This window comes from Melospiza melodia, chromosome 6 (assembly GCF_035770615.1).
Source record: "Melospiza melodia melodia isolate bMelMel2 chromosome 6, bMelMel2.pri, whole genome shotgun sequence".
Classification (NCBI taxonomy): domain Eukaryota; kingdom Metazoa; phylum Chordata; class Aves; order Passeriformes; family Passerellidae; genus Melospiza; species Melospiza melodia.
Window position 1 is genome coordinate 6254635 of NC_086199.1, and position 23665 is coordinate 6278299.

Genomic DNA, 23665 nt, shown 5'->3' on the forward strand with positions numbered 1-23665 from the left:
GAGCCTACCACTCTTGTTTGAACTGGAGGATGAATCAGCAGCAATGAAATCCTGTGAGTAATTGTGTTAATCTTCCACAGGTGCCCTTCTGAAGTGCCCAGAGGCAGGGGAGGTGGGAGTGCTGGTGCTTCAAATCACCAGAGAGGTCTTGGATGCTGGGTGATGCCATCTCCTGTGCTGGAAGAGAAGGCAGAGCCTTGGGCACTGTTTTGTCTCCAGAGCAGCAGCCTGGGGATGGGCAGGAGAGGGCCAGGGCTCTGATGTGGGCTGGGAGCTGCTCCCAGGGAGCCCCTGCAGGCAGATGGACAGCCAGCAGTGCTGGGTGCCAGCCCATCTCTGCCAAAAACCCCATGGTGCTGCCCTAATGCAGGCAGAATGCCTGTAGGAACTCGTGCTTGTGCTTGAAGGGCTGCTTGACTTTAAAATAATAATGACAGAGCACTTCTGGATGCTGTGCTTGCCAGTCTGCTTAGTCTGAACAGCAACAGAGCAAGAATCAGACTTACCCCATGAGTGTGAAAGGCTGATACCAAGTGCCTTTGGACATCCTGAAGAGCACAGATGCAGGTGTGAGGATCTGTCTGGGGCTAACTCCACTCCTGACCTTGCCCTCAGGCACTCCTTGGCCATGTGCTGTGGTGAGAGCTTCCAGCGTGTTCCAGTGCTGTGTCTGACCCTGGACCTGAGTCCATATTGCATCAGGCTGTAACACCTTGTGTTGCAAGAGAGGTGGAGCCTGCTTTGGAGGCTGAGTATCCCTAATCCATCACACCTTTATCCCAACACATGGCTGCAGAGCGTTCCCAAAGGTCTGAGTGCCAGCAGGGTGGGTTGGCTGAAGCACAGACAAGGCAGGAGGTTCTTGTACTCTGCCACATTCCCCTCCCAGCTGTCTGAGGAGTCTGCAGGATGTGCTGTGGTGGGATGGAGCTGTAAAAGCCCCAGGAATGGTGCTGGGCTCCTGGCTGGAGCCCTGCTCACATGCTGAGGTGGCTGTAGGATGGAGCTTTCCTCTGGCTCCCGTGGCCAGCCAGGACAGGCACCTGTCTACTGCTCAGTGGCCCAGCAATGAGTGTGGATTTCAGTGGAGTTTCACTTACTTCTGCCATTTACTTCGAGTCTGAGTTGGATCCTTGAATGATTATATCACATTTCTGCTATTGCTTTGTTGTGAGAAATGAGAAGGTCAGCCTGGAGCCATGGTGGCTGTATTTACAGTCCCTAAACACTGAAGTCTGGTCAGATTTTGAAAACAACTTTTGGCTGTTAGGCCAGTGAAGAGGGGCACTTGCTATGTTTCATTCCTACTTTCTGGTAATCAGGAATTACAAATATCTGAAGAGATCTTCCCCTCATTTCTGTCCTGTGACACTGCGCTGCAGGTTGCAGTTTGCTATAGCCAGGCTGTCTGTGTGGCTGGCAGTGGTCTGGGTGAGTTTCACCTCAGAGGTTGTTTGGAAACCAAAATAAATGTTTTCTTTACCCAAAGGAATGTTTTTCAAGGAAACAAAGAGTTGAAGTTATGTTTTGAGTCCCAGTGTATTTTGACATTATTTTGTGCAGTGCTGGGGAGGATGGAGACTGAATCCCATGGGATTTTGGGAATTGTGCTGGGAAGCTGCAGGTGTGTAAAGCAACACTTTCCATCTCAGCCTGCCATGCCCAGTGGTGTGTGTAAATACCTACACACTGTTTATATGCTGGGTAACAACAGTATCCTACCTCTTTTTATTTGGCAGCAAAACTCAGGATTTCAACTCTTTTTCTGCAGCTTGGTGCAGCTTGATCCTTTTCTGATCTCAGCTTAGTGGCTCCCTTTATCAAAGGCCAGTAACCTGGGGTTTCATTTGTGATTTCTGTGTTTTCTCCTGCCCTAATGATGTGCCTAAGCAAATACCAGCAGCTCAGCCTGGGTTTTTATGTCTTAGCTCTGGTAGAATATGTTGCAGGTGTCAGTTCAGCCTGTATTTACTGCTGCCACTCAGCTCTACCACTGCCTAGGACATGCTTATCTCTTCCTTGGGGCTGTGAGAGTGTGAGGTTCTGCTTATAAAAGCTTACTTGATCATAGAAATAAATAATGTTTGGTTGTTATTGTAAAAATGTGGATGATGTGATGCATTTTCTGTGAGGGAATTTATAAGCAAGTTCTCTACAACCCAAGACTTTAGGAAACTGCCTTAATTCCCAAAGTGGTATAAAATCTTGGGGACAAAATGTGGAGATCCCTAGTCCAAAGCTTGTGGGAATAGATTCATGAAAATAATTCTTTTCTTTGAGTTTCCTAAATGAGTCTCCAAGATGAAGAAAGAAAATAATTTTATGGATCCAAAATAGATGCTAAGGCTTTTTAAAAGCAATTTTGTATAATTTTTTTTGCAAGTTAAGACAGCATTGGTTTCAGGTAAAAGGAAGTATTTCAGTTTGGATGTTCCTTATGAATGCAAAGGAAAATGGGAAACATTATCAGCTTCACAGGGGTATTTAGGGCTTTACATAAAACTGAGACCTCCATCTGTTCTCCTCTTTATTTAATCAAAGTATGGGTTTAAATCTGTTGTCCACTGTATTTGGAGCAAAGCCTCCAACTTGAAAACTACTGCCTTTTCCTTAACTATCTTACCAACTGTGCTATTCTGCAGGTTGTACATCTTTCATTCTCCTCTGTTGAAGTTGGTTCATTAAAAAAAAATTACAATGCTTTTGGAGCAGGAGTTGGAAATTTGTGTTACTTTGGCTGCCAGAGCAGGCAATAGAAATGCATTTTTCTGCATCATGATGGAGATTGCAGTATTTTTGTGAAGTAAAATGACTTCAGCAGAAGAGGTGGAGAAAAATTAAAATCTCATCCCTGCTTGCAAGGGAACTTGAATGCACATTTGCTCACCCAAAAGTGTTTCCAAGGAGTGTCTAAAGGGAAAATTTTCCCTTCAGAAAAGCCAAAATCACTCATTTAGCTAATTTCAGGTTTGGGGATTTTGTTTTTCATTGTGTATTTTTTGAAAACCATTTGGCTGGAGTTCCATGTTAGCCCCACTTACCTTTGTGGCTGGCACCACTGAGTGATTTGCATTGACATGGGAGCACCAGGCTTTAATGAGCTTTAAACTGGACCTTTGAGATCAGCAAACCTGGGATAACCTTGAGGGGAGGCAGGAAGCCAGTGTCTGCCACTCTTACACGTCTGGATCCTTACTACATGTACAGCCCTTACCAAAACAGGGTGATGAAACCAAAATAAGGAAAAAACTGCCCAAACTTCATCCTTTCAAATACAGTTTCTACATCAGGAGTGAGATGGCAGGTACGTGTATCACACACATTCCCTGGCAAAAGTCCCTGGTGCAAGGAAATTGCATTTGACAGATGCTTGGGAAAAGGACCAGATCATCTGCAATTGTAATTTTGGGTTTTTTACAAACGTCAAACTTGAGCAGCAGATGTGCAAAGAACACCTCTCCCAGTGAGTGACACTGAAGCAGCTCATTTTGTCATTTCTTCTGGGTCTAGACTAAACAAGGCCATTAAGCCAGGGTGCCATAGCTGAGGGTGAGGACAAAGACAGCCTTTTCTGAGTCAGGATGAAGCCTGTTTTCCAGGGAGGCTTTGCCAGTGAGAGGCAGAACCTCAGCTGGACCTTAGAAACGCAGCCTCAGAAAACCTCTGTGCCGTTACTGCTTCATGGAACTGCTAAAAATATTGGATGGAAAATGCAAGTATTAAGGAAATGAGGTAGATTTGGCCTTTCTGAGCTGGATGGCTTCCAGTTTCATCAGCTTCCCGGAATCCTTGCTGTGAAAATGAAGAGCTCCTTGTAAATCTCGGAGAACTGTCAGTGTTTTTCCTCTCATGTGGCCGTGCTGGCTTACGGGGAGACCTGTCAGCATCAAGCAGTGAGTTCAGAGCTCACAACTGCTGGGATGGCTTGGGACAAATGCTCAAACCACAGCTTTCCCAGGGATTTATCTTATGGGGCAGCCAGAGAGAGGCTCCAGAGGAGCCCGTGGCTGGGGCTGCCACTGTGCTGGCCCACGAGACCTCTGAGAAGGAAGTGTAGGATGATCTCCTGTCACCTTGCTGAGCAGAGAGCATTGAGCAGCCCTCTGTGGTCATGGGAGGTCCTCTTCTGAAAGGATCTGCACGTAGCCAAGGGCCTGAGCAAGTGAGAGCCAGAGTAACGTCACATTACAGGTTATGTGAAAATAGAAAATGCGAGTGTTGGGTTTCACACTGCTGGACAGGAGTCAGGAGGAGACAACAGACACTGTTAATGGGTTTAACGTGCAGTGTGGAGGAGCCAAGGGCTGGAGCTCTGCCTCGTGTGGTTAGAGCTACCCAGAGAGAGGCAGACAGTTTAAATTTAATGGTAATTACAGAGCCTCTCTGGGAGGACACAGCCAGCACAGTGCTATCACACCTGCAGGGCTCCTGCCATCTCAGAGCTGGGGTGAGCATGGTGCCCTGTTCAGCTAACAGGGGTTTGGGACATCTGCAGCATGTCCTTGGGGCAGAGGTGATGTGCTCAGCAGAGCTGGCCCAGCCTGTAGCTGTCTCTTGCCTCTGCTCTCCCACATTTGGGACTGTGTTTCTCCTGGCTCACATGTAAGGATGGTGTGTTTTGAGGTATGCCCCAAGTGTTCCAGGACGTGGTGGATGTTTCAGGGAACAGAAGGAGGTTTGCTAGGGGCATCTCCAAGCGAGTTCACCAAAATTCCCCTTCCAGCTGTATCTTTAGGGGTGCACCACAACAGTCAGCAGTGCCCAGGACCGAGAAGGTGTTTGCTGCATTTAAACCCAAGCCAAGAATAAACTGTCCATTTCAGCCACATCGTGGCAGATTCCTGAAAACAAGGCCTGCCTTCATGCTTGGAGGGCTTCCTTGCCCTGCCAGGAACCACAGGGAAGAGCAACAGGAGCTTTGGCTGTAAACTACTGCTGAAGATGGGCTGTCGTGGGCAACCACGCACAAACCTCTCCCTGTGCTCCCCTAAAGCCTTTCCAGGACAAGCCTTTGCCCACATGCCTCAGCCATCATTTGTGATTCTCAGAAGGGAAAAAATAAGTGTCTCCTGCTGAGAATCCCGCCCAGAGCAAACACTGCAGCCTGAAACAGGCATGGGCCCTGTCCTTGGCATCCAGATTTCACTGGGCAGCTCGTGGGCCTGCTGGGAAGGGCAGCAGTGCTGCAGAAGGGTTTTTGCTGGCTTGTGCTGCCAAGCCATCCTAAAGTTCAAGAGAGAGGATGTGTGATCTTGTGATTAAGATCCTTCAGGAAGCTAGTGTTCAGCCTTGTCTCTAGGGGATGCTGGGCAAATTTCTTAACTTCTGTCCTTTGCTTTCCCATCCATTCAAAAGAGGCTAAGAATACTTTTCCTTATCTCTTCAGCAGAGGATGTGGCTCTGATTGTCTTACACAATGTGTCCTTGATCTTTCCAGTGCAGCTCAGGGAGGGCTGTCTGGAGTCCCTTGGGCTGTGGAAATGCCAGTGCACAGCAGAGCCATCAACCCCCTGATTGTCACTTTAGGATCATAGATGGAGGATGAACAGGATCAAGCTGGATTCAGATTTCAGCTCAACCACTGGTTTTTATATTGAGGTGGAGATGTCACCACTGCTGTTACCACCCTTCCTAGGGAAATAGATATCCAACCAAAGGGCAAAATGGATCTAGAGCCAACATGAAGGGGTTCTGATACCCTGAAATGTATTTAGTTTTTGATCATGATGTGGGCATCAGAATGACTTTGAAGGTGGCTTTGTCAAGCCACCCCATCATGGTGCTGCTGTGATGGCTCTGGGCAGCTCTTGGGCCAACACCAAAGACAGCTCAAAACCTGAACTGTGACCTGTTTGTGCTGCCATCAGAGCTCCTCTCCTGCATCTGCAGTGCTGCCTGTAGCTTGTCTGGCAGCTGCAAAGCACAGGTGCTACGAGCTGGTGTATTTTTAGGCAGGCATTGCCTAAGCTGCAGGTGACCCCATGGTGTTCCTCACAGTGCTGCTGGCTGCAGGTTATTCCCTTGGGCAATCTCAAGGTCAGGCAAGCTGATAAGCTCTGTTAGGGCTCTGTCATTGTGGCAGCTCTGCTTTCCATGAGGAGCTCCCAGGCTGATAGAGGTGATGTACTAGGAAAAGTGTCCCCCTGCAGCTTGTTGGGCTGCAGGTCTCTTGTGACAGTGACCAGGAGGTCCCCACTCCAGTGAGGGCTATGGGGGATGTTCACTGCTTATGTCAGTGCACTGCTGGAATTGGTACAGCTGCCTTATGATGGAGGCATCCTGTGCTGCCTGAAGATTCCCCCTGCCCATGTGGAGTGATGTCAGTAGGGAGTTCCTTCTCTTCTCAGCTTGGATGATGCTCCAGATGGGGTTTATCAGTCAGGCTGATAACAAGGAGGTCTGGGACTGAAGCCCCAAGACCTCAGGAGAGCAGGGAAGGTGCTTGCCCTGTGCAGAGGCCTTGCTGGGCTCCCCAGCCCCAGTGTCTGCTCCAGTGCAGCTTTGCTGAATCAGAGTGTAGCCTGTGTGCAGCATTCTGCTGCATCATAGCATCCTTACACAATCTGACAGCTCTGCAACCTCTGCTCCAGTGAGTCCCTGAGCTAAGTGGGCAGGAGCCCTGCCAGCCAGGTTTGTGGTGTGTTTGGAAACCCATGTGGACAAACTCCTGCAGCACCTGCCCACATTAAATGGCACTGGCAAAATGATGCTTCTTCCTCCCTCCCTTTTGTAAGAGATGAAGCAAAAGAAAGCCTCTCTTGCATGACTTAATTTTTTTATGATGATGAGGTTTGCCCAGGTTGCAGGTTGAGCTTCTGAGGCCTGGGATGGTGCCTCCATCTGTGTGGGGCTGCTCCAAGCACACAGTGACCCTGAATATTCTCATTTTAGGGACTTGAAGCTGGACAATGTGCTGCTGGACTACGAGGGGCACTGCAAGCTGGCAGACTTTGGAATGTGCAAAGAGGGCATTCGTGATGGCATCACCACAGCCACCTTCTGTGGCACTCCAGACTACATTGCTCCAGAGGTAAGGAAACCTTTCCTTGGTCAGGAAAATGGCCTCCATGTGCAAAGTGTAGGTGAGCTTTGGAACTGTCAGTGTCTTTGGCTTTGCCTTATTTGATTGCTGAGCTCAGGGTTTCCTCCTTAGATGTATTATCAGCCCCTTGTGAAGTAAAGCATGAGTAAATCTTCAGGCTGCTGTATGCAAAATAAACTTGTATTTTTCTCTAGAAAATATGAGGTGAAAAATGGAAATACGGCCACAAAAATCTTGAGGGGCACATACAGATGCTGTCCCTGCTTGATTTGAAAGGAGATTGAATTCTCCTTCATTCCACAGTTCCTTTTTCTACCTCCTCACACTCCCTGTCATTCCCCAGTCTCACTACAAACTTAATAAACACCTCTCTAAGGAGCAGCTGCCCTCCAGATGCTGCCAGATGTTCCAACAAGGTTTCACATCCTTCAACACAGTTGAATTTCTGTCTGTGGTCGATGTTTGCACCGTTCCCCCCCACACTCACACTGTTCCCCTCTCCACAGAGCCTTGCAGCAGGAGCCAGGTTGGTGTTTTCTTCCCAAGGGCAAGGGGAAGGCGATGTCAGCTCACACACGTGGCTGCTCACAAGGCTTTGCTGGAGTGCCCCTTCTCCTCCAGCTCAGCCCCAGCACCATTCTAAGGCCTTGCTTCCCAGGTGACCCAGCCAAGCCAATTCAGCCCTTTGTGTGCCTTTGTGCTGATCTGGGGGTTCCCAGGGTGAGATCACTTCATGTTCCTGGACATCCTACCAGAGAGCGCTGTTAGCGAGACCCTCTGCGTTACCATTTCCAAACCCTTCTTTCCTCCCCTGCTCCCATGTGAAGCTCCAGGGTTGGTGTTTCTTTCCCCCTGTGCTGCAGATCCTGCAGGAGATGCTGTATGGCCCTGATGTGGACTGGTGGGCCATGGGGGTGCTGCTGTACGAGATGCTGTGCGGCCACGCGCCCTTCGAGGCTGAGAACGAGGACGATCTCTTCGAGGCCATTCTCAACGATGAAGTTGTCTACCCAACGTGGCTGCAGCAGGATGCAGTGGCCATCCTCAAAGCAGTGAGTTCCTTTGGCTCTTTGCTCTCTGTCCTAGCTTTCTCCAGCCTAATTCCAGCAAAATAGAGCAGGGCCGGGGTATTGGCACGTAGAAATCGCGTGAGATCCTGACCCTGACCCTCCTCTTATCTGGGAGTGAAGGGTAAACAGAAAGAACATCCTGCCACACTTAGGTGTGTTTGCACAGTTATATGGTTTAGTAGCCAGCTTGGCAAGCAGAGTGTGAGCCTGTCTGTGTGTCTGGGCATTCCCCTGCTTGCTTAATGATTGACAGTGTGTGGTCATCTCCCAGAACAGAAGCAGCAGGTAAATACGGGGTTTAATCAGTAGCAACCATATGGCCAAGAAGTGAAGGCTTGCTGATAATCCTCTCTGGTAATGCCAGCATCCCCCAGGGTTGCTGCCTGTCTGCATGCAAAGACAGGGGTTTGATTTTTGTGTGTTTGGGAGGAAAAGATACAGCAAAAAGTTTGAGGAGAGCTGTTGCTGGTGACACTCTGTCCTTGTCCTGCCATGTATTCCCAACTTTTCCCATGAGTTCTTTTATCCACATGCCTCACGTTTTTGCCTGTGACATGGGAATTAAGCTTTTAAGATTTTGGGCTCCGTGTGAGTCTAATGCACTGGAACTGCCTGGCTTTTCTGTAAGGAATCAAAAGGTGATTTATGACAAGAGTGTTAAACTATGAACTGGGAGACCTAACCTGACTGTTCTGCTACTGACTTCTTCCTGGCCCTCATCACATCACCAGGTATCTCTAAGAACCTTTTAAAAAGAGAAGGATCAGAGTATTCCCTTTTCTTGAGGAAGCACTGTGGACAAAGATGCATTTAAGAGTGGATACCAGTAAATATTATGGTAACAGAGGATCTAAGAAATAATTGGATAAGGTAGTAATTTATAGGAACTCATGGAGCACTGTCTCAGAGAAATGAGGTAGTCAGTGATGGGACCATTTGAGGGAAAGAGTTTTTAGTTGTGAAAATGTGGAAATTTTCTGCTGAAGGGTTTCTGTAGAATATGAGTGAAGCAACTGCTTCCTGTAGCTGAAAATACATCTGATAAATTTCACCAAAGTCAACTGACAATAAAGTCCACTCCTGGAGGAGTAAGAGGAGCTTTGAAATCACAGGTTGTTCTCAGAATTGATTGATTGTGATGCTGGAGGCCCTCTTGGGTTTTGGAAATAACTCGCCACATATTTTAAATATAAACATGAACTTCAGACTCATTGCAGCTTCTGGAGCAGTGTTTATGTGGTTGAGCTGGAACTCTAAGTACCTCTTAAGTACCAATTCCTCTTCTGCAGTGACAAGTACTAGAGGAGTGGATTTGTTGCAGGTATATTGCATAATTATGAGACAGAAGTAAATTGTGGTCGTGTAGATGCTTGTCATAACAGGAATCTCAGGGTGTAATAAAATATGATTTGTGTTTTAGCCTCTTGATGAAATGAGTGTTTTTCTCATGCTGATAGGGCCTCCCAGGAACAGCCAATGCAAGCTGCAGTCACCCCAGGCTGCTCTAGTTTGTGTTCAGAGCCCAGATTTTAACAGCTTAAGGTCCCTTCTGTGATTAATAGACAAGGAGCTTGATGAGGGGCACTGGAGGAAAAAGCCCAGAATTGAGAAGGGAGCTGGGAATTTAAATAGAAAGCAGTGAGCATCTCCAAAACCCAGTCAGCCCAGTGACTGCTGCTTCCTTGCCTGAAAAACAGCTCCTCTCCAGCCCCTCTGCTTGTCTGCTGTGTTATGCGTTGGTGACAAACAAATGGAATCAAAGCTGCCTCTCTGAAATGCACATGCACTGCTCAGAAAAAGCACTGCACTATGTCTGCTCTGGGGGAAAAGGCTGAATTTTGGGGCATTCACCAGGAGTCTTGGGATTAACCAGTGGGAATTGACCACTGAGATGTTCTCTGGACCTTCAGCTCCTCGGTGTTCCTGCTGCCTGGAGGTGATTGCTGCATCTTATTTCACCAATTTCAGCACTGGTGATAGCTGCCTGCAGGCTGAATTTCTGCAGCTTCACAGGAGCTGCTTTTGGGCCAAGAGCTGTTCACTGGAAGAGCTCCTTCTTTCCTCCTTTCCTTCTTACACTGAGTTCTAAAGAAGCATCAGAGCATGTTGGCTTTAATGGGAAGGAAACATCCTGTCAAGGGATTGTCTGGGGCTGTAGATTAAAATGGAAACCACAGACACAGACACTTTGATTTCTTTTGAATGATAACAAATATTATCACTGCTGAGGTATTACAATTTTTATTATATTTTTGATAATGTTTGGTCAGTATTTTTAGATGTTAGTATAACACAGAGTGGTAAACCTGGTTTTTTTTTGAGAAAGACAGTAGTTTTCTAGCTACTAAATATGTAGATTTTCTTTTATACACACTTTTGATGCTAATATTTCTCTTAGATGCAGCATTATGACTAAATGAGCATCTTCTAATTGCTATTTTGTTTTTCTCCAACAAAACATGCACTTGAGCTCTCTGATTTAGAGCAGCTGTGACAGTGCTTTCTAACCATGATGCTAAGAGCTCTGAAAAATCAGCATCCAGCTACTTCAGTGACATAAATGATTGTAAGTAATTACATGGCATGGGAAGCCCGTGGAAGATCAGGGAATTAAACCTGGATTCTCTTGTATTGCAGGCTAAGGCCTTAGTAGCCTTAATAACTGGATTGTCCCCTCACTAAAAGTTCTGCTCTCTAACCTTGAACAGGACTTGTGGGAATTCTCTGAGTTTGAATGGTACAAAGGTCTGAAATGAAAATCAGATTGTTGGGTGTACTTGAGTACAGGTGCTTAGAGATGCTCTACAAATAGATATATCTAGGTTTAGAAAGCACTGGGTCCATCTGCCTTTGTGAAGAGCTTCATTTTAAACAAGGATAGGAAGTTTTAGTACTCATTTCACAGATGCTGTTGCCTCGTTTGGCTTTCATTTTGCGTAATTGCATTTCACCAATTTCCCCCCATCAGAAACCACATGATTTCTGAAGATTGCACCCTGTTCATCTTTGCAGTTTCTTGATAATAACAAAACTACGTTTTAGGACCTCATTTACGTCACTGGGTGTTCCTGGAAGGTTTGTGAACACTGTCACCAAGGAAAACAAAACTTACCTCAGTGCCCTGGGACTTTGTGTAGAATTGAAAGCTGAAATATTTGTGCTCCAGAAAAAAAACCTTTTTATTTGTTTCCCTTTGTAATTTTTTTTTGTCCTTGAAATTCCCACTGGAGGAGTGAGGAGGGAGTAGGACAGAGGTAAATCAGCAAGGTTTGATGGAGTCAATTTTCCCAGAGGAGGAAATTTGAACATCTCACTTGTGTACCCTGCCCTGTGTGAATGTGTCACTGGGGAATTCAGGTGCTGATGCTTCAAGCCAGGAGGAGAGGACTCAAACTGAGCTTTCCTCTGCTTGTGTGAGCAAGTCAAACTGGGCATGGGTTTGCTTGTAGGAGCAATAAACGTGCAGAAGAGGAGAATTGCTGCTGAATGGATTCAGACCATTTCAGCTTATCCTAGACATAAGTTTTGCTTTGATTTTAATTCTTTATTTCTCCATCGCCCTAACTGAATGCAGTTACAAGGAGTTCATGGCAGTTATAAGGAGCTATTGGGTTTGTGTGTGTCAAATAATTTATTTCAAATACTCTTTTCCATCAGCTGACAGAGCAGTCAGGGTCTGATCATGGAGAAACTGTGTGAACATCCAGAGAGCAGAGACTGCTGCACCAATCTCTTACAGGGAGAGTGCAGCTAGAGATTACTTTGTTACAGCATATCAATATTCTGAATTTCTTAATTGTCACCACCAAAAAGTGCTGGAGCAGAGAGGGGAGCTTTCCAGGCAGGCTGAAGCTTTGGGATTCAGCTGAGTGAACTGCAAAATGAAATGCAATCCTCTTGCTTCCCATAAGGGGGGTGGGTTTTTGGCAGCCTGTTTCACTCACTGTGTGCATGCCTTTCTCAAATGCAGTTCAGCCACCCTGCCTGGCTCACAGGCAGCTGAGTTTGAGGGCAGAATGGAGGGACACACTGAAAATCAGGTCTCAGAAACTGATGGTGTAATGGGAAGCAAACTCCCCAGGAAAGCTGCAGGGATTTTCCTTTCTGAGAGTGGTTTCAGATGAGGAGAGAAGGGCTCAGCCTATGGAGTCACTCCATGGACTGGTGATCTCAAGTAGCAGTGCTTGGCCCAAAGGCTTGGAAATTTGCATGAGAGATTGCAGCTTAGATGTTTTTACCCTCAGAGCCTGGTAACAGCAGGGGCTGGAAAGCAGCATCTCCCTAGGGAAGTGTTATCACTGCTCTGCCTTCTGCACCCTGGATTTTCAAATTCCTGTCACAGCTGAGTTTGCTCAAGCCAAGGATGTCTCTTGGCATTTTTATGCTAACCCTCAGTCTTAATGAGAGCTCTGAAACACTTTTGGCCTAGCTGAAATGCTTCCTCCAAAAGTGAGGTAAGCTTAGGCAGCCTTGCCTGTAGCTTTATATTTTGGGGACACAAATGAGACTAAAGCCTGTGCTTCCTCCAGCTGGTTAAAGACGTGCATTTTGAGAAAAACCCTACTGGACTTAAGAGAGTGGGCAGAAGTGGTTATATCCACCTCCAAGTGGGTTTTGTGTGAAAACAAACACCAGACAAGAAAAGAAGAAGGTGCAGAGGAAGTTTGCTGTGGTTTTAGCAGCCTGTGCTCTCTCTCAGCACAGGTGGAGCAGCACTGGGGAGCCCAAATGCCCCTGGATTAGTGTGAAGAATGAGAGGGGTGGGAAGGTGAGGGAGCTTGGCTGAGGGCAAGAATGAGAAAAATTGCATCAGGACTACAATGCCGAGGATGCAAAAGTAAAACTTGAGCTGTGTTTCTAGAGAGCAGCAGCCTGGAAGTGACTCAAATGGTCTGGGTGAATGAACTCTCTCCTGCTTTGTGTCACTGAGTTCCTTTCCCCCCCTGCAGACACTACTGAGACTTTGTTCTTGCAGAATAGTGTAAAATCCCCTTTGCACTGTCAGGTTCACCCAAGAGGCTGTCCTGTCTGGGAATGGTGCTTCAGACTCAGCTGCAGCAATTATGGTGCTCTGGGGGTCAGCAGGGTCCTGCTCTGATGATCTGTGTTTTATGGACTTGTTTCTGGCTGACCACAAGGTGAGGAAGTTGGGATTTCCTGTGTGTACCCATGTGCATACATAGAAATGAGTTTGGTGGAAGTTAGGAAAGTGTGTGTATGTGTATGATTTTCTTCTTCCCCAAACTTGCAGCTGACACTAGGTGAGCAAAAACTGTATTTGAAAGGTACCTTCCTCAGTCCCTCCTTGTCATGAAAAGGAGCAGTGTTTCTCATCACTTTTCAGGGATGATAAAGTGAGATAAATTTTATTACTATGTTTGTGTGTATGAGTTGAATCCAGGATTACCTGGGGAGTACAAGTTGTCATTCCAAAGAAATACTGAGGAGTGAATACCTGAATACCTGTGTCCCATGTGGTCAGTGCACAGGGCAGCCCAGGTTGGCTGGGCAGGATAACAGCTCCAGCAGAGCCCCTGGAGATTCAGGCTGTGCAGGCACCTACAACAATGGGGGCTGAGAAGTAAAGAGAAGAGGGATCACAGAATGGTTTGGGTTGGAAAGGACTTTAAACTCCATCCAGTTCCAACCCCCTGCCATGGGCAGGGACACCTTCCACCAGACCAGGTTGTTCCAAGCCCCATCCAGCCTGGCCTTGAACACCTCAGGGATAATTCACAGCTTCTCTGGGCATCCTGTGCCAGTGCCTCACCACCCCGTGGCCAATAATTTCTTCCTTATATCTCATCTATATCTCTTATCTCAGTTCAAATCTGTTCCCCTTGTTCTTATCTGCCTGTGTAAGAAGTCCCTCTCTCTTTTTTTTATAAACTCTCTTTTAATACTGGAAGTGTCCACATAGAGATAGAAAAGAAAATTCCCTGGGACACTTCATCCAGGGCTTACTAAGGGAGAGAAAGCAAAGTGAACTGCCCACCCTAAGGGTGCCACCCTGAGTGCCCAAACCCCCTTATTTTCAGAAAGGCTGAAATGCTCTGTGCTGAACCAGACTGGCCCCAGCACTGTGGGCAAATTGAAATTGCCTTGATGAGGGGAGGAGGCAAAGGGATGGAGCTCTTACAGCAGAAAGACTTAGAGGCAGATTTTTTAATGTAATCAAAGCAAACTGTCTGCTGTGACAGAGGAGTGGAGGGGAAGGGGCTGTTCCAAACTGCTGACGAGGATGTCTGAATTCAGGAGAGGTGTGGATGAGCCCAGCTGCCTACTTGCTGCAGCTGCTCACCCCTGACAGCAGCAGCAGGGTGAGGTCCTCTGGGCTTTGGAGAGGTTTATTCTGTCCATATTCTGCAGTTGTTTGGGGTTGAGCACCTCTGGACAGGGGGAGGTCAGAAGCAGCTGCCTCCTCCCTCAGCACATCACTCATTCCAAAATCTCTGTGCTTTCTGCTGCCCTCATGCCTCAACTTTTCCCTAAGTCCTGGGCAGTCGCTTTGGCTCCTGTATAAACTCAGCCAAACCCTATTGTCTGTGCTTTCCAGCCCTCTCCTGAGTACCTCCAAGGAGTGAAAAGAGGCAGCCAGATGCTGATGGTGCCCTTGTGTCCCCCTGCTCAAGTTGTGTCTCCCCTTTGCGTTTGTATCCTGCAGATCTGGGCCAGGTTGTTCCTTTCCAAGTGACAGAAAAAGGCAGATAATCTGTTTCCCATTCAGTGCTGGAATAGACAGAATGAACTTGTTTCTGAATGAACCAGATGTATTTTTTAGGCAAAGTTCAAAAGGAAAAGGGTGATGGTGGACCCACTGAAATCAAAGAGGGAGCTGGATGAGCTCATTGCTTTATCCTCAGAGCTGAGGAGCCTGCTAAAAAAGGCAGATAGATATTAAAAGGGCCTTCAAATGCCAATAAATTATTCTCCTTGGCATCTCTTCAGAGTTGGCAGTCTCCATAAATTCCCTTGCACAATTTGATTAAGCTTTGGCTTTCAGCATGAGGCTGATATTTAAATCTCTCTGTGAAGCTCCGTGCTGGATCTGTGTTACGCATTTTTCCTTTATTTTGTTTTTCAGAAATGCTTTCATCTTGCATTTCCTGGTTGGCTCCACAGCCACTGCTGCAGAAGCAGGGCTCTGGAGCCTGTTGTTCCCCAGCTGGGGAGGAGCTCTGCAGTTTTAAATGACCATTTCTGCCATAAACACACCGTGCTGAGGTGACAGGGCTGTGCCCCACCACTGGTTGCCTTCTTACCTCTTTTGCCTTGCACATCCATATCTGTAACCTGCTCTCTCTTACTCTTTCCCTCCTAATTTTTAAAAAGCAAACAGCTTTCCCCAGTGATTTTAATCTCTTCTGTGGATTGATCACACCTTTTTCTCAAGCACTCCTCTTCCCCACAGTGTCCAAGCTCCTGAATAATTCACTTTGAAAGAAAACTACAGATGCCTGTATAGAGCTTGCAAGGCCAAATTCATCTTGAAACAATCATTAGGTCTTTTACCATTCCTTTTCCAACAAGCTGAAATTAGCTTCTCATTTAAGTCTGCTTTGTGCAAGCTCAGTTTTCCTTCAGAAAAAGCTCCTAAAGCAGCCTGGTGTGACTCATCCTCCTGTTCCTGCCAGGGATGGGGGAAGGTGAAGGTGTATTCATAGTGCCAACATTGTCTTCCCCATCTTTTTCCTCCTTTCTCCCTGGTGCTCAGGAAGGAGCAATTCCCATGTCTGAGCCTAAGACTTGTGGCCGAGGCTCCTTCCTCAGCTCTGCCATATCTAAACTGATCTTAAAGACCCACAAAAGGAGTTTGGTGAAGGCCATTAAAATCCAGTTTTGGGGCAGATCCCAAGGGTTCCTTTGAGAACCTGTGTCCAACCTGGGTTTGGGAATGATTGCTGCAGGATGGGGTCAGCTCTGGCTGTGCAGCCCTGGCAGAAGGGGCCAGTCCATCTCACTGGGAGGTCTTCACACTGTGATAGAGGTAACAAAACTCTGACTGACTGAACTGTCCAGGGCTTTAGGTCTTACTCATCCCTCCAGCTTTGAACTTTATGACATGGTATGTCTTCTCAGGAACTTTAAAATTAAAAGAATTTAAATATTACCAGGACTACAAAAAAAAAGCTCCTTTGAAGTATTTTTTTTTTCTTTATTGGACTTTACAGGTTTGTTCAGGGCACTTTAGTCCCCTTTGTACTTGACCCTATGTAAATAGACCACCCAGGGTTGTGTAACAGATTCCCAGTTCCTCTTGACAGGACTATCAGAAAAGGATTAATTGTTTTCCCCTGCAACCCAAGGGAGATTTTACTCCTGCTTAAAATGAGAGTGGGATCATGCTCCCAGTCTGTTAATAAGTGTGATGCTCATTTTGCCTTCATGTTTGTGCTGCTCTGATTGATGTATTGATTTAGTAATGGACCCGCATATCCCCATGCTGTACCTGTAGCCTGGCTGTGGTAATTGAAAACCAGCAGCAGGATTTTGGTATTGTCTGAGCAGCCCCTGCAGCTGGTGACCCCTGTGGGGGTGACTGCTCAGTTCTGAAAGCACAGCTTTCTGAGGTGTCATCCTGACTAAAACCTTTGTCAAATATTCCATATAGCAAATGACTGAAATTAGTGTCTACTTATTATTACTGACTACAGAAGTAGCAAAAGCAGAAGTGTCAAAAATCAGTAGTTATCCTCAGGAGCCAATGCACTTGATACTTGTGGCCTTTTTATTCTACATTAGTGTTGGTGAGTGGGGAGAGACAATGAAACAGGTAGGTTTTAGCATAGTGAGGAAGTCTGTAGCTGTTCAGACAGCATTTCATTGTGGTAGTCAGCAAAGTCTCATCAGTTCACACCCCTGGGAGATCTGGAGCCAGATGTGTCTGTCCCACGTGGGAGTTGTTCTGTCCACCTGGGTTTATTTTGCTAGTCAGCCCACCTTGGTTTATTTTGCTGTTCTCTTGCTCAGCACTGTTTGCAATCCAGTTAATCCTTCTTGTTCCCTCGAGCTCTGTCTGGGCAGCATCAAGCAGCCATTTCTGTACCAGGGGAAAGTGAGATCAAATTTATCTGCTTAATACCCACTGCACCTGACATTTTGTCCTTCTTGCCTGGGGCTGGCACACTGGACATGTGACTGCTGTCATGCTTATTGTTACATTCTTCTGGCTTTTAGGGAGCTGGGCTGAAGACTTATTTTTACCTCCCATCCCCTTTTTATCTGCAAAAGGAGATAACAGATATTTCACACTCTGTCTCCTCCTCCCCCCTCTCCTTTAAATGTTTTCAGGGCAGTCTTGTACTTCTGAACCCTGGCACTGTGCTTGCTGGACATTCTCTGCACTGAAGGATTTCACCTGCCCCCAGTTTGGGGTGGGCAGGGCTGCAGCAGGGGGGTGCCCACACCCTGTGGGGGCACATCCTGCCTCTGAATTGCACTGCTGGCAGTCAGGGCTTCCAGCAATTGATCCCTCTGTGTGCAGGAGAGGAGCAGGAACACCACATGGCTCTGATGCCTGCAGTCAGAGCAAATCCCCAGGTGAGACAGAGGTGGCTTTTGGGAGAGCCACAGTGAGTCCAGGCCTGCTCTCAGCAGCACAGGGCTCAGGGAAGGTCAGGGGAGGAGGATTCCAGGTTGCAAGAGCCTGGCTCACAGTTGAGCTGCCCCAAGCACAAGGACTGCATGGGACAGCTCTCTGACCTCACCTTGTAGTGAAACTGTGCCTCCCTCCCCTCCTGTAACCCACTGGTGTGTCCATTTCCCTCTCACACAGGGAAATGAGGCACATTTGTGAGCATCACCTGGCAGGACTGGGATGGAGGCTGATGGGAGCTTTGCCCAGGAGAGCAAAAGACAATTCTGGCTCAAAATGAGCAGCTTTGTATTAAAAAAAATATAAAAAATTCTTGGCTTCCAGTCATTAAAAATAATACAGGCATTAGCAGACAGAACCATAGAACCATCTTTCTTCTTTGTTTGAGGGCTAATGACACCCCAGACCGTGGGTTTGTTTGCCTTACATAATGGGCAGCCAAACTGTTTTCAGCAACTGCAGCATTCAGCCGAGAGATTCATGTAGGGAAGCCTTAATTAGAGTAATTGCTCTATTTATATAATGATTCCCTTTTGTCTCAGATCAAATGGATCTTTGAGAAATCTTATTTCCTTTCCAGTTAATTTCTGCCCTGTTAGTTTAGCTCATGAATCTTAATGAAGAGAAGCACCTTGGGTATCTCCTGATCTCCTGCTCTCCCTCATTACTGGGGGGGGAGGCTGTGGGGCATTAATCTCCTGTGCTGCTGCTGCTGCTCTTTACTTTGGTACCAACATAAGAGAAGCACCAACAGGCAAATTTTAAAACCATTAACAGGGAAATCTTCCATTCCTTTAACAGTTTGACTTAACTACTACAGTGCCACAATTTGAGCAGGGGCCCTGTGAGGCACAGGGTGTGATGCAGGGAGGTGACACTGAGGTACTGCCACCCTCTCTGTGACAGGCTGCCTTTGGGCTCCTGGTAAAATAAAATTATGAACTTTCCTTGGTCTCTGTTCCCTGCCTGTATGATTGGGAATATCCTCCCTCTCTGCTGTGAGCTTGTGTTTGAAGGATGAGCTGCTGGGACACAGGATTTTTCCTACAAGGTAAATACAGCAGAGTCATGGTGGGAATTGGTGTGTTTATAAAGTTCTTTTGTGCAAGAAAGAATGATTTCTTTCTTGTCCAGATGGCTGACAGTGTGAAGGGACTGGCTGAGCAGAAAGTTGTATTTCTCTTCCTGAAGTGCAGTGACAGGATTGAGCCTTGTTAATGTTTTCCTAGAACATGATGCAATTTCACGTAATGGGTGATATTACTCATGAAATTAATTGTCCTGATGCAAGTAACATGTACATCAGTTGTGTAAAACCAATCAGGGATTCCAGTGTTGAGAAAGGAGACTTGCAATTCAAGGAAATAAATGCAAGGAAATGGCTGATTTGTGCAAACATCCCTGCAGTGACTCCCAGGCCATTCGACTGATTTGCAGACTCAGCCTCTTGAGACAGAAATTGCAATGCTGGATGTGAGCAGCACTGCAAGAGTCCACCACAGCCTTGCCCAGTGTCCTGGCAGTCCTGGAGCCCTTCCCAGCATGGTCTGAGCTGTGGGAGAAGGGGAGGACCAGCACAGATCCCCTCACCTGCTGCAGGCTGAGCTCCCAGGCCTGACACACATTTTCCCCAATGGTTGGCACAGCCATGGCAGCATTTTTTCCTTGTAACTTCACGGGCCCTCTGTGGACTAATCCCCAGCTTTTAATTTCTTGTCATGGCTTGCTGCGTTTTCTCTCAGTAAAGGTTTTCAAATGATCTCGTGAAGTCATGGTTTTGGCTCATGGCAGCTGCTGGTTTTGGCTGCAGTGCTGCTGGGAGGGTGAGCTGAGGTCAGGGAGAGCCTTGCTCCAGTTTGCTGCTCAGCAAACTGGTGTAGCCCAAAGGATCCCAGTCTGAGGATGCTGCCAAGGGGCTCCTTACCCTGGGAATGGGGTAATTTCCCATGGCTGGATGTGGTCACAGAGCAAGGGCTTGACAGCCTGGTTCAGGTTTGAGCTTGATAGTGTTGGTATTGGTTTTGCTGGGAGGCGTCTTGGATTTGGGTTTCTTTTTGCTCAGGAACATCTCTGGTTTGCCTTGTTGTTACTGTTAATTTTTTTTCTTTGTGTTTTTTCTTTTCTTCATCAGTGTGCCAGAGGCTGAGGTTTGTGATGCATTCATTGTGGAGAAATAGGGATAATTAAGCATTAGGAGGTGACATCTTTCCACAAAAAGCTTTCTGCTGAACATCTCTCACCACCTGCACTGGAGAGTTGTCCTTGGAAGGACATTGAGGGTATCAAACCTGTGAAGCAAGTGTCAGCCTCTGGCCTTCCCAGGAATGCAGGAACAGCAAACACTTTGTAGGACATTTTCCAGCTGTTCCTGAGTGCAGTCAAGGGGATCACGGGGAAGAGGAGCCACACTTCTGAAAAGCTTTCCCCTCTCAGCACTTCACCCCTCCTGCTGCACAAGAGCCTCTCACATGGTCAGGACAGGGGCAAGGGCTGCAGGTGCTCATTTCAGAGACGGAGGCTGAGCTTGTAATTAAGTTTTTCAGAAATCTTGAGCTCTTTGCTTTGCTGTTAGTGCCATCAGACAGCAGAGGCAGCCTGACATGGTCTGCCAGATGCTGCCCTGCTGCAGCAGAGAAATGTCAGTGCTGCCTCAGGCAGGGAGGAAGCAAATTCATGGGTTTTGGAGTCTTTGAGAGGTCATTGGAGTATTTCGGGTTTTTCTGCCTGCTGGGCAACACAAACTGAAAATTTATCATTTCTGTGTCAGTGCAGTAATTCCTGGTGAATTCAAATAGTGTTTGAGAGGCTTTATTATTCATTTTAGTGCAAGCAGGTTTCAAAAATTTCATTCTGTCATTTTGTATACCTCTTACAGCAAAGCAGGCAGCTGTTCCAGTGCAGAATATCAGTGTGTCTCTGTTGGAGTCATCATTTGCACTCCTGCAAATGATAAAAGAGTGTGATAGAGACTGGAGCCTCTTCCCAGAGAAACACACCCCCTTCACCAAACTGTGGCTGACCTGCCACCTCCAAAACTCACCAGGAGATTTTCTGTAAGGGTGGAGCAGCCCTGGGCAGCCCCTGTGTGCAGAGGTGTGTGTGCCCCCACAGCCTGGCCAGCCTGGCATGGTGCTGCACTGCCCAGGCTGCAGGGCTGTGTTCCACGTGCCACATTGCCCAGAGCCCATCCAACGTGACCTTGAGTTCTCCCAGGGATGAGATTCTCTGGGCTGCCTGTGCAGCTGAAGCAGAGCAGTGTGAGTGTGGCTGCCATGGAAGGGGAGCCTCTTCACGTTGTGTTCATACTCTTGGTAGAGCTCATGGTCTGTAACTCGCTTCCAAGGTGCTGCTAGCTGGCATTGGGTGCTTCCAGAACCTTGGAAACAGGCTTAGAGACTCCTCTCCGGAGTGGTTCATGATGCTGTGGGGTCACTGCAGCCCCTTGTGCTTCTCAGCCTTGTTTTTACAGAGCCACAGAGGCAGCAGCATTGACCATAGCTCAGCTCGTTCCTGTTGGAGGCAAGGAATAATTCAGAGGGGTTTTGTGGAAACCTGGCATCAGTTTCAGGACCCAACCAGGGACATGTGCTCCAGCAGCAGATGAATTTGAATCCTTCACTCTTCTCCTGCCTCCTTTGTGGGGTGGATGGTGCCTAGAGTTACCCAGCTGAGGTTTACCAGTCTCTGGGTCTAATGGAAAAATCGAAGCTGGCCACTTGAACTTGAACAGTTTTGGTTTGAATGTTGTGTTCCCTTAAGGGATGGCCTTTGCCTAATCCTCATTGTCCTAACAAAAAGGGTGTTTTAAGCAGCCAGGAATGAATTTATGTTGGCTCTTCACTTGTTGCATTGGATTTCTTTGCTTGGTGCAGTTTTGGCATCACATGGAATACATCAAGCAGATAGGAGTATAAACATACTTTTATATCTCAGGACTCTGAACTGGTCTGGAAATGGGCAGTTGGGTTCAGGTTTTGGTCTTATATGGTTGGGCATGAATGGGAACCCAAGCAAAGTTTGTTGCCAGTCCTTTTCAGAATTTATTTACTTTCATGATTATTTTTTCCCTTTCCACATTTAACAGAAGGTTCCTGGTGTGATGGAGGTGGAGGTAGGGCAGGAGCCAGGAGACATGTGATGTATTCCCAGATCTTTTCTCCAATTTTTTCTTGTCTTTTTGGAATGTTTCAGTCTACACCACTCCCAGCACCAGCAAGCTCTGGTCTTGTTTGAGCTTTCTAGGTCTTCAGCAATGCAAATAAGAGCTGGTGAGGTGCAGATATCCATCTGTGGGGACAAAGAGTGAATCTCTAAGAAAGACAGGGCTGCCAGGAGGTTTCTGGTCTGTTTTGCAAAACAAAGAAGCCAAGTTCAAGGCTTGCAAAGGCTTGTCTGAACCAGGTCTCTCAGAGATTTTGGCTTGACCCATTTCTTGTTTGGAAACCAAGCTGTTTCTGGGGATATCACTATCCCACAGAAATGCTGGGGCAGTCTCTTGGGAAAGAAATTGTGTTGAAGTTCTGATGGTAGAAAGGGAGAAGAGCAGGCTGGAAGGGTTGGGGAGACAGAAGTTCTGTCTGGCCTTGGGCCTGACCCTGGAAATGCTGCATCACCAGGGGCTGAAGAGTCCCGAGGAGCATGGAGAGAGCCCAGCTGCAGCAGCCACCTCAGCTTTGTCCCTGTCCTGGTCACTCCTCCTGCAAATCTGGGGGCACCTGGCAGCTCTTTCTCCTGATGTTTTGGGTAGAATGCTGGAAAATGGTTCTGATCTGGAGGGTCCTCAAAGGGTTCAGGGGGTCAGGGTAGAGCTGGGGGGTTTGTGCTGATGCCAGCAGAGTCTGGGGTCCTGCAAGGTGTCAGCTAAAGATGCCCCATCTGCTGCATCCCTGCAGCCCCCTCAGAATGGGGTGTTGGGGAGAATTCTATAAATCAGGCAGTCATCTTTCTGCTCCCCACCTTCTCTCTAGATGGGGAATGACTAGACCCTTTATCCTCTTGTCCTAGGAGAGTTTGTACCTTGTGAGAGGCTCCTGCAGGCAGAATGGAGCTGGTCTCTCACCACACCTCCCCTTCTTTTCATTCCCCCATTGCTGAGATGCAGCAGACTTGGCCATTCCCAAAACAGTGACTGATTGTCTGCTTTGGCTGCCTCAGCTGTTTGCTAAACATAATGCTCTTTCATCTTGCAGGAAATCGTCTGGACACCTCCACCGGAGTGCAGCTTGCTTTATGCTGCTGTTTCAATAGGCAAATAAAAGCAGCTATTTTCCCAGTTTAAACATAACCTGATTTCTCCAGTGAATTGGAAATACTTGAGGGAGGGGGAAAGAGTGTTTATTACTGAATTTTCAAGAACTGTAATTCTAAATTAACAAACCAACCAGCTCCTTTTCTTCCTGGGGAAAGGATTCTCCTCCTCCCCTTTAAGAATATCCACAGCACTCACACTTCATCATTTTCATCAGGACCTAAAGAGCACCCACCAGGGCCCTCTCACACCATCTGTGTGATGTATGCCTTTCCTCATTGTTCCCTGGCAAGTCAGGGCACTTTGGCTGAGGTTTGAGATTTCTTTTTGCTGCCAGCAGAATAAAAATGTTACAGAATGAAATCCTTTATTGGTGTTTCAGCAGCGAGAGAGGAGACGGTCACCTGTCTGCTCCCATCAGCTCAGGGTCAGAGGGCTCTAAAAGGCAGAGCCTTGCCCATTTTCCTCTGTTTCCTGAGATGACAGGAAGGAAAGCGTAGGCATCTGGCAGAGCTTCAGCAGGGAGAGCTTTAGGAAAAAGGGACAGCTCAGGATTGAGTCCAGGCCAAAGCCTGGCTGGCTGCTGGGCGGTGTTTGAGAGCAAGCTGAGAAATTAATACAGAAACAAATAACTAAACACACTGGGCAGTATTTGTAATACTGCAAATGATGCAACTCAACTTTCTTTCCTTACTGTGGTAATCAAGGAT

The 23665-nt window shown here is 47.2% G+C and overlaps 1 protein-coding gene across 1 annotated transcript in view; it reads left to right on the forward strand.

Moving 5' to 3' along the window:
* Nucleotides 1-23665, forward strand: part of PRKCH (protein kinase C eta) — a 114731-nt gene that overhangs the window by 88583 nt on the left and 2483 nt on the right. Inside the window, exons 11-12 of the mRNA XM_063159755.1 lie at nt 6892-7030; nt 7906-8094. Of these exons, the coding sequence (XP_063015825.1) occupies nt 6892-7030; nt 7906-8094 (328 nt within the window). The remainder of the gene's footprint in view (nt 1-6891; nt 7031-7905; nt 8095-23665) is intronic.